Raw genomic sequence first — 11,533 nt, forward strand, 5'->3', positions numbered from 1 at the left:
TCAGTTCTCAAGTATCTCTTACTTTCTCAACTTAATTAGTGGATCCACACATCTACATTCTCCAATTCTGCCGTTTTCCAACCGTATCCCCTGGATGGCATCGTGAACGCTACCTTTCCTACTGAGTTTTTATACCTGACCTAATCGAGATTGTAAGCTCGTTTGAGCAGGCTCCTCGAGAACCTATCGCTCCAGACAAAAAGTGTAATAGTTTGTCTCTGTTGTTAAATAGCGTTGTAGAATAAGTTGGCACTATATAAATGCCAATAAAAAATAATATACGGGAACAAAAAGGATTTCTGGGAATTGTATTTCAATTGTCAGCTATGTGCTGAAGAGAAGTGGCAGATGAAGTATGACTAAATTACTCCTTCTGGAGGGCACACAAAGTTAAATAAATGATAACCTTGTTCTTTCAGGGTCAGATATCACTCTTGATAAAAGATTGTGGCCAAAACTTGGGGGGGGGGGTATTTTTCTTTGTTATTGTCTCTCTCCTCTTGGTTCATTTATTACCATGTGTGACTGATATGCAATCCTTTACTATTCTGGATTGATTAGATTATTTTTTTGCAACACTCTTTCATTCAATATTATTTAGACTTGTGATGCTTAGAAATGTATATACATGCAAATAAAACAGGCCTATTTGATCCGGTCCTAAATTAGCTTTTTGTATTCTTTCTGTGTGTTTTTATATTTTTTGGATCACAAATAAAGTTTGAATATATTGTTTTAATTAGGTCTGCGCTTATGTTACATAGACTATAACTCCCAGAATCCTGAACTAATTAGTACACAAAAAATTAAAAAAAGGAGAAAAATAAATAAATAAATAAATAAATAATCACTAATCATAACTACCTGTAACCTAACCTACATATTGCAATATTTTTGAGTGGTTGGAAGAGGAATATAGTGTGAACATCAAGCACTTGACTTTTACCTGAGGAAGGACACTCCAATACTGTCTGAAAGCCCCCAGGCAACTTATTAGCTTTGTTCTTTCATCCTCCGGTGTGTCCATAAACATACTGAAAAATAAAAATAAATTATATGCACTGTTGCATACACAGCTGAGAAAAACTAATGTGTCATGCATATTTACAAGAAAATATAAAATAAGAATCTCCCATGGCCGATGTTATCGTCAAATTCCAGACCCACCACGACAAGTCAGCCCTCTTGGCAGCGACTCGGGGAAAAACCCCCTTAACATTTGAAGACTCACAACTACAACTATTCCCTGACCTCACAAGAACCACTCTAAGCTGGCGGAAAATGCTCCAACCTAGTCTACATATACTGAGATCAAACAACATCCTGTACCGCTGGGGCACACCACGGATGCTACCATTCACCGCCAACGGGACTGCCTACCGGGTGAAAAGCCCACAAGATCTGGACGTCTACCTGGGCCACCTGGGCTTGAAGGCCCCGCAAGCGGAATCCACGACAACCTCCATCGGACTGAATCCCACCACTGCCAAGGAGTTCGTACCCAGGTCAGCCAGACAAGCCGCATCAGCAGACAACGCGACCTGACAACACCAGACTCGTTGCAGGACTCTCCACCTCATTGGAGGCCACAAAACCCGCCACTGAAATATGTGACTAAGATCTATAAGTTTTACTGTTTTTGCATTCAACTGTTTTTTGTTTGTTGGACTCCACTGTACCACACTGATGTGGAGCACGAAACTCCGCCTGGACTCACTGTAAGGGAAAGCTAACGCATCTTCATTTGAGTGCCTTGTTTTTGTTCTCAAATTATATGCCTTGTTTCCCCTCCCCTTCTCTATCATTTTCAAAGCTACATCCTTAGACAACCCGAAGGGAGTAACTAGCTGAGGGACGCGCTCTTAGAACAGAGCAGCCCACCCAGACAACGACCGGGCTTCTCCCATAAGGTCCTCCAGGCCCACCCAGGCTCTAACCCCCCCCCCCCCCATTGCTGTACCCAACAGGTAAAAATATTAGAACCCCGTGGGGGGCTATTATCCTCCCCCTAGAGCACTCAAGCCTACCTACCCTGATTCACCCGTTTTACAATTGCCCGTGTGCTAAGGGGACCACCTTAATCATCTCGTAGCATTCACCCGCTGTTAACCTAAAACTCATAATCCACTCAGCATAAGACCGCACAGTAGATAGCCTATATACCTCCTTCCCTATATGAAGACCGTATGGGCTAAGGCTTTCCCTTTTGCCTCTGTGCCGATAGCATTGCTACACCAATCTGCTGAGGGAGTATAATCTTTAGTTACAATTTACTTTACCAATTGGTGTTGCCTGGACTTGAATCAACCTCGAGTCTCTTAGTTTGCTAAAACTGACTATACACACTCAGGTGATCTTTTAGACAACACCCATGAACCTCATCTAAATGCTCATAATATCATTACATGTTTTATAGCTATGTTTCATCCTATATGCAATATGCATGTCTACAAAAAAAAATGTGCAGTATTTCATGTACAATTGTTTAGACTCGACAAACTTTTTTTATTCTCTGTTATATTCTGTATATTGTGCAATTTTTGAATCTACACGTGCACATCAAAAATAAAGAATTCAAAAAAAAAGAAGAATCTCACCCAGCAAAAGCTTCCTCTATCACTTCTGTTTTCTGTAAAATAAAGCACAAATAAATAAGAGCTAAAGAAATGTAAACCAATATAACAATTATGCAAACACTCTTAAAATTGTGTGTTATTTATATTTACTAAAACACCTCATGTGCTTTCCCTTAATGATGATGATGATATCTTGCTATAACTGCTGGACAGATTTAAGTTTGTAACTGCAAAGGAGGCAAGGTGGAAGCACTATCTATGCATCTGTACATAAATGTGAAAATTATTTAAGATACAGTGTAGCAAAAAATATGCATTGAGTAATTCAACAGTAGAATAGACATGGTTGAACTTTTCTGATTCCTGGGAATTTAGCTAAACCATATTCCAAAACATAAAATGGGAGCTTTAGTGTAGAAACCCACAGTAACAATGCAATATGAAGAGGGGAGGAACGACACAAAAAGAAGGCTGATAACTTTGACAGACGTTTGCTAACTATATAGACGCATTAAATTGTTACATTGTCTAAAAGGTAAACAAACTGCTGCCACTATAAAGTGCTTGGTCCAGTGGTTCTGTATTCTGGATTGTCGAAGTGCTGACCCTAGTTAAATGTCAAAACATTTAGGACAGGATTGACATACACTGGAATCTTCCTCCAGATAGATAATGAGGAATTAAGACTTCCCCATCAACATCAACTTTATTCATTTAGCACAACACTGACTGCCTGACAATGCTGGGTCAGGACAAAAATCTCTCTAATTTTAATATAGTCACAGCTTTACTAATTTTGCAATTTGAAATTTAATTAAGTACAATTCAGAGTGTAGTCAACACCACTTTGCTCTTTCAAAGTTTTAGAAGAAGTCATTTAATCAGTTTTGATATTTGGATACTCTGGTTAAATACAGTGTTTTATACCTAAAAATGAGAAAAAAATTATTTTGTAATCTCTTTTGTATATTGTATACTATGTCAGGCTCAATAAATCCTGGATATGTGTCAGCCCACTCCCCCTGCAACAGCCAGCCTAGGGAGAATTTAGGTGGGCAACAAGGGAGTTGAAACCTTCCTGTTCTTGCTCTGCCCTTTGTGTGCCCTGCTGTGATACCGGGAGCCAGAATATGACATAAACCATGGCCCCAGCATCTAAACAGCGCGTGAGGGAGCAGAGCAAGAGGAGCTTGAAGATGTCAGCAGCTACACTGGACCCCTTGGAAAGGATACACTCCAGCTCTCCCGAATGGAAGGGAGGCTGGGTGGACTTAAAAGAAAAACAATTTGTGAGTGTGCGCCTGTCAGCCTGTGAGTGAGTGTGTGTTTGTTTAGGTGACCGACCTCAATCTGATCGCATGGGAAAAGTGTTTTTACTCGCCAATTTTTCCATACCGTGGAAGTCTCACCGTGGTTGGCCCTGGCGTCATGGGCGAGTATCAATCTTGATGATCTCAGCCAAGCCAATGATTTTCCATAGCAAAATATTTGGAGGCTATTGCGCATGCACGGTAAAACTCTGCTCTGCGCCAATCGGCATCTACTTTAGAGATACATTAAATCAATGCATCTCTATGGGGAACACTCAGCGCCTCCACGAAGAGTGTGGAGACGCTGAACATAGGTACTGCACAGTGTGCAGCATTGGAATAAGAAGCACCTCTAATGGCAGTTTCAGTGATTGCCACTAGAGGTGTTACCAGGCAGTAATTTAAACACGGTATTTTCCCTGAAAACCAGAACAACTACATTAAGCTGTAGTGGTTCAGTCAGTTTAACAATTGCATTTTTGTTCAAAACAAAGCTTAGTTAGTAAAAAAAAAAAGAAAAAAGAAAAAAGAAAAAGAAACTCACTCCTATCTTTTGTAGCCACAAAATCATATAATCACCAACCTTTACATATACGCTCTGAGGAATAACTATCACTAGATTAGCACAAGGACATACTTGAAAACGAGAGAAATCTCAATGCATCTTTCCTGGTAAAAATATTTCATAAGTAAATAATATAAATTAAAAAAAAAATGATCCAGTGGTGAATAAAATCGTTACCTGTGGTGAATAAAAAACACAAAACACCAAAGTATAATACAGACTAAAATGAGATGTGACTATAGCTGTCTCTTTTAGCCAGAGGTATGAAATAGTTATGTTGACCTACATTTTGGAAACCAATGGTTGAATTCCCTGTTTAGTGAATAAACCCTGTTATTTAACTAGTCCCAATGAAACATGTTGGTCTGTTGATTTGAATATTCAGCACACAGACATTGGAATGAATAGAATGTACACACATAAACTGTGTTATTTGGGTGGTTAATATATCTGTTTTATTGTGTATCAGACAATTAAATCATGGGACTCACCACCACCTCCTCGAAGATATTTTGTAGCTGGGTCTCCATATTGCTGGCTGTGTAACACCACCGAGCGTGGTGCAATGCCAGGGACTCGCACTATGCGCCGTGGTACATGTAATAAATTAATCTTGACATTAGTAAATGTTTATTGTATCAAGAAAGAGACAACATGAGTGTGGGTTTCGGTCTTTAGCCTCCGGGTGGCCTGGTGCAGCACTTATTTTACTCCCCTTGGAAACAAGCGATTTCCGCCATAATGGGATCCACAAATGTCATCGCACATGCGCAGTTGGGACTGGCCGCAGGCTAAGGAGTGTTACGAGTTGAATGAGTTTACCCATTGCAGTGTGAATCCATTCCGAGCTCCTTACTGTATTCGTTTTGGACTCCAATTCTAGAATGCTCAGCCAACTGCAGGCTGAATATGATGTGAAATGAGAAGCTTAATATTAATGACCTCAGTGGAATCCTTGAGCGCCCCCTATCATTTTTTTTTTTTGTTAACCTATTTTACCTATTGTCTTCCCATCGTAGAAATTATTGCTGTTGTTAAAGTAATTCTACAATAATAAGTGTACAAGTAATAACAATAATTGTACATTGTTCTGTGTTATTTTATGACTGTGTGGTATAATTCTGAAATAGCTCCTGAATCTTACATGGGGGATTTGTTTATTAAACTGCAAATTGGGGTTATTTAAAAATGAGATGCCAAACGCCAGGACATATTTAGTTTTTCGGTAAACGCCAAATAATGCCAAGATGGACAAAATGCTGTGAAAATGACCGAATTACATTTTTTTTTATATTTACTAAGGCTGAATATATGTTTCCCTAGTGTCTTTAAAGTAAATGATCCACCCGCACCTGCCCTCACCTATTGCAAACACACATCCTAATGTGCCCATCTTCCCCCACCTTTAGTCAGCCAAAGAGAATTAGTATCCTCTTACAATAAAACTGGGAAGACTTTATGTCCCCAGATATCACCTTTTAGCAGCGGATGGGGTCTCTAATAATATAATGTTCCCAGCCCTTAGATGGTCCCCAATCTCCTAGCCAACCCTCTTAAAATAAATAAACCCTACCTACGCCCTCTTAACCTAATAATAGTTGGGGGAGACATGAAAGCTATTAACTTTAAAAAAAAAAAGACTTGGGGGGCGTGGCCAACTACGAGACTGAACGGACGTCTCCTAGCGGGGCTCCGTGCTACAGAAAGAATAACGAAACCATTTGGCCGAAACATAAGACTTCCCAGCATCCACACTTCACCCCCCAACAGCAGACATAATGGGGCGAAAAAATAAGAAAGCTCAGCGTCCGGAGGCACCCCGATCTCAAGATATAAGGATCTCCTTTGAAAGGCCTGTGCAGCGGCTGCAATACAAAATGGCGTCGGAAGCAGACAAAGAACAGGGGACGTCGGAGGACTCCAACGAGGAGGATATAATCTCCACGCCACAGTCAGGCGGAGAATCCGACACACCAGAGTCGGACGAAGACTCAGCCCCTGCAACAAAGGGAGACATCAAGAGGCTTCTGCTAGACCTCAGAAAGGTATGGAGGGAGGACTTACAGAAAGTCCAGAAAGAGGTGGGAGAGGTCCAAAACAAAATCCGGGCTATAGAGGCAAAAGAGGTAGCCAGAAGCAGCCAGATGCAGGAGACCAAGGTACAGATGGAGGGCTTAGCATCACAGGTGCAGCAGTTACACCGCACAGTGACAGCACTAGAAACGCGCCACAGGCGCCGAAATATACGCCTAAGGGGGATACCAGAAAACATAGGCACAGAGCACCTATTACGATACACACAGACCCTCATAGACTCACTGGGAATCAAGGGGGAGTCCAATCCACCAATGATCTCCTCGGTATTCAGAGTCAGGAAATCCCCGGCGGCACCAGAGGGAACCTCCAGGGACGTCCTAGCGGTGACACGTGATATCACAGTCAAGAACGCGATAATGACGGCTTCTAGAACGCAGGGGAACGTAACCCATGAAGGGAACCCAGTGGCAATCTATAGCGACATCCCGTTCACAGTGCTGGCAGAACGACGCAAATTGGCACCTGTGGTGAGAAACCTAAGAGACCGCTCGATAAAATACCGATGGGGAATGGAAGGAGCCCTAGAGGTGACAGCCGGCGACACGACCTATACAATGACCTCGGCAGATGACCCCGAAGAGCTGTACAAACTCCTTGAAGCAAGCCCGCAACAAGGACAAGGACAGAGACGCCCGCCACACAATAGAAAGCAGGCAGTAGAGAGACAGGCTCAGAAACTGGCAAAACCATCAGAGGGGGCTGCATCCTGGTGCTGAGTTACAGCAGCGGCAGCAGTTACAGCTACAGCTACGTTACGGTATAACCTACCTGAAGACCCCATGATAGCGATGTTCAGAGACTCTCAAATCAACCACTAATATCTTACATATAATGGCACAGATGTGTTTTACTAATGTTTATGTTACCCATGCAATAATGCAAATTCTGTCTTACCCTTGAAACTTCAATAAAATACAAATTATAAAAAAAAAAAAAAGACTTGCAGAAGTCTTCTCTCTTGTAAACCTTATCTCCAGCCCCAAAAAGGCAAATCAAGAAAACATAATACCATAGAGCAACTCACAACAGTAAAAAGATCGTAAAAAACATGGCAAATTAAAAAAAAAAAAAAATCTAAAGCAATAAAAAACATCAATCTTTGCTGTGCACGCAATGAGTCTTCAAAGCTGGAAACTTTATTTTGGGCTATGGAATGGTTAATGGAATGGTTAATGTAGTGGAGCAAGGAGAGAGGGGATGGGCATGTTTCTGTGGCTTGACTTATTAACCAGAAAGATCTGACCGTGGGGCACTTCCACCAAATGTGTAACTCGTCCCCATTCAGGGACCAACACCTGTAGAGGACCACTCCACCTAAGAGAAATATTTGTATAGCCACATCGGAGTGTGGTAGCACCAGCCAGGTTGAAAATTAATTTGATCTGCAAATAGTAATCGTTCTCTCTGTAATAGCAAAAAAAAGTTTGAGACCTGGGCAAGCTATTGAGGTATCTCTGAGCTTTTGACTGTTCTCAGTTTTTCTGGAAACTAATTTGTAATCTCCAGAGTGCAACTGATGAAAGGACAGTGGTGAGCATGGATATTTTTTCCCCACTAGGAATTGTTTGTCCTATGAGCTACAAAAACGAATGAAGCCAGATTTATTGTACTCTGATATGAGAGTCAAGCTGACTGACCTCTCTAGTTGTTGGTTAGTTATTTACCTTTTTTCTCTAAAACAAAACATATAGCACTGTCTTTTGACAGTTTTTCCAAAGAAGTATTTTACAGTAAAAAAAAAAAAACTATCTCCAGTCTCTCCATAGATCATTGACTCAGTGCACAAGCTTTACAATCAGCAACACCAAAGTTGTGCATGAGAATCCTGTCACATATATGGCATTCCTGTCTAAAATATATGGAAAATAAAATTGTCACCACGTCAGTAAAAACAAACATTAGTTGACTGTTACTTTAAAAAGAACCTTTCATATTTCTTGTTTATTTTTAGTTTTTTTATTTCTTGTTTTTTTTTTTCATTAAAATTTTAAGGAAGAAAAATTTGGCCCCCTATGCAGTTGGATGGTGTTGCCTTGTTCGGTATGTAATAAATGTGTTCATGTATCTAGAAGCACTTTTTTTTAGAGGATGCAGTATGCTCCTTGAGAGATCTCTCCCAAGGGGGACATTGATTCCTTAAAAGAAGGTGCGTGATTAGATTTACAGTGTAATATGATTAGAGATAATGCGTAATCATCATACGACAGGTGATAGAGCACCAAAAGCTGTTTTCTGAGGAACCAAACTGAAAGAGGCGATAAGTGCAAGGTCGAAAGTCCAAGCAGGGCCAGATTGGGAATACAAATCAACCCTTGAAAAAAAATGTATGCCTGCCCTATAAGTCATTGTGCCACGTAGTGTGTGTGTATATATATATTTATATAAAATCTATGTTCAATCATCTGAGGTAGCAAGCCATATTGTAAATGGCTTAAAGTAATACTTCACATTATTACTGAGCAGTATGCAGGGCCGGACTGGGACAACAATTCAGCCGGGGCAATTCAAGGCAGAGCAGCCCACTAGGAGGGGCGGGGCCAGAAAGGGGACGTGTAATATCACCACCATTAACACGCGCCCCCCACCAAATAACTATTTGTGTTGTATTGTATGTGTAAAGGGGTCTGTTTGTGGCATACTAGGGGGATGGGCCTAGGGGATGTAGTGCAGTGTGTGTGTAGTGTTTAGTATGTTTGTGTGTTAGTGCAGGGGGTGCAGTGTAGTGTGTTAGTGCAGGGGGTGCAGTGTGTGTGTAGTGTGTTAGTGCAAAGGGTGCAATGTGTGTGTGTTAGTGCAGGGGGTGCAGTGTGTGTGTGTTAGTGCAGGTGGTGCAGTGTAGTGTGTTAGTGCAGGGGGTGCAGTGTGTGTGTAGTGTGTTAGTGCAGGCTTGCAGTGTGTGTAGTGTGTGGTAGTGCAGGGGGTGCATTGTGTGTGTGTGTGTGTGTGTGTTAGTGCAGGGGGTGCAGTGCGTGTAGTATGTGTGTGTGTGTGTTAGTGCAGTGTGTTAGTGCAGGGGTACAGTGTGTGTAGTTTCAAAGAAACTGCTATGTTTACATTCAGGGTTAATCCAGCCTCTAGTGGCTGTCTCCCTGACAGCCACTAGAGGCCGCTTTCCCGATCCGCGATGCGAAAATCGCATTGAACTCACACTGGACGTCCATAGGAAACTGGCCACACATGCGCATTCAACCGACGTCGGCAGGAGGAGGAGAGGTCACCAGCGCCAAGGGAGCCCGACGTTGGATTAAGGTAAGGTTTTAACCCCTACAGCCCAGCGGAAGGGGGGTTCCGAGGGAGTGGGGGAACCTAATAACCCTATAGTGCCAGGAAAACAAGGCAGAGTAGACAACTGCTTACATGAACATCAAGTGCCTACTCTGCCGAAATACAGTGTGTCCAAAGGAGGGCTAAGCATGGGCAGCGAGGGAGCACTGATTCTCCTGCTATCCTTACTCACTGCTCCCTCTCTCACCCTCTGGGGTAAAGCAGGGAGCCTGAATATGACGTCAAACTGACCCCAGCATCACTAAACAGTGTGCGAGGGAGTAGTGAGGAAGAACAAAAAGATTTAAGTAGCCCCACACTAGACTCCAGGGAAAGTGAAAAGGTGTTGGTTAAAGAGTGTGACTCACTGTCAGTGTATATGTATCAGTGAGAGTATGTATCTGTAATTGAAAGTGTGTGTGCCAATGACTGCGTGACTGCCAGTGAGTGTATGTCAGTGTATGTGTACCAGTGAAAGCATTAGGGAAGCCTTTAGTTAAATTTTGTACCTGGGAATTCCTAGTTACACCCCTGGGTGCAGCCTTCCACATAAACCACACTGCACCTCTTCCAAGATGCATTGTTGTGCGCAGCACAGGCAGAGTTAAAATTGTCCAAAGTTAACAGGAGACGGCATAACGGCATAAAGCTGATTGAGCAAGGGCGAGTGTGACAGGGAATCCGAACACTCCCTGCATGAAGTTTTGACCAGGCGTTGAACACCTCTCAATCTGGTGTAGAGTTCCAAGCCGGTCTTTAAACGGGGGTTCCTGTGGGCTAGAGAAAGGGGGACTCCCCCTGGCTCTTAGGTAGCAATTATTGGGAATTTTCCTCTTCACCTCCCCTCCAAGGAGCATTTTCATAAGTGCTTGTTTAAAGGGACACTATAGTCACCCGAACAACTTTAGCTTAATGAAGCAGTTTTGGTGTATAGAACATGCCCCTGCAGCCTCACTGCTCAATCCTCTGCCATTTAGGAGTTAAATCCCTTTGTTTATGAACCCTAGTCACACCTCCCTGCATGTGACTTGCACAGCCTTCCATAAACACTTCCTGTAAAGAGAGCCCTATTTAGGCTTTCTTTATTTCAAGTTCTGTTTAATTAAGATTTTCTTATCCCCTGCTATGTTAATAGCTTGCTAGACCCTGCAAGAGCCTCCTGTATGTGATTAAAGTTCAATTTAGAGATTGAGATACAATTATTTAAGGTAAATTACATCTGTTTGAAAGTGAAACCAGTTTTTTTTTTCATGCAGGCTCTGTCAATCAAAGCCAGGGGAGGTGTGGCTAGGGCTGCATAAACAGAAACAAAGTGATTTAACTCCTAAATGACAGTGAATTGAGCAGTGAAATTGCAGGGGAATGATCTATACACTAAAACTGCTTTATTTAGTTAAAGTCATTTAGGGGACTATAGTGTTCCTTTAAAGTGCGGAAACAGTGTATAAATCTAACCGGGTGGATGCTGCTGGTGTGGCCACGCTGAAGTACCTTGAAATCAGGATTAGGTCCCGCTGGAGGCATAGTGGTTACTCCTGTCCCTAAGGGAACTGTTCCTGGTCAGGATGGGAATGCGCTTGAAGGGCATACATGGGAGACAGGTGGAGAAGAGCCAAGGGAGTGATTATAGTCGTTTATTGAAAGAGTATAACAGAGTCCTGCACCAGTAGTCTAGGAAATATGCAGGCTCTGCCACAACTATCCTTTACTATTTTACCTTG

General features: G+C 42.2%; 1 protein-coding gene across 1 annotated transcript in view; it reads right to left on the bottom strand.

Moving 5' to 3' along the window:
* Positions 1-5,345, bottom strand: part of LOC134587104 (mediator of RNA polymerase II transcription subunit 23-like) — a 92,181-nt gene extending 86,836 nt beyond the window's left edge. The window contains 3 exon segments of the mRNA XM_063443230.1: positions 947-1,034; positions 2,598-2,629; positions 4,943-5,345. Coding sequence (XP_063299300.1) covers positions 947-1,034; positions 2,598-2,629; positions 4,943-4,981 — 159 coding nt within the window. The 5' untranslated portion in view covers positions 4,982-5,345.
* Positions 5,346-11,533: the final 6,188 nt, after the last annotated feature.

The sequence above is a fragment of the Pelobates fuscus genome, chromosome 2, assembly GCF_036172605.1.
Source record: "Pelobates fuscus isolate aPelFus1 chromosome 2, aPelFus1.pri, whole genome shotgun sequence".
Lineage (NCBI taxonomy): Eukaryota > Metazoa > Chordata > Amphibia > Anura > Pelobatidae > Pelobates > Pelobates fuscus.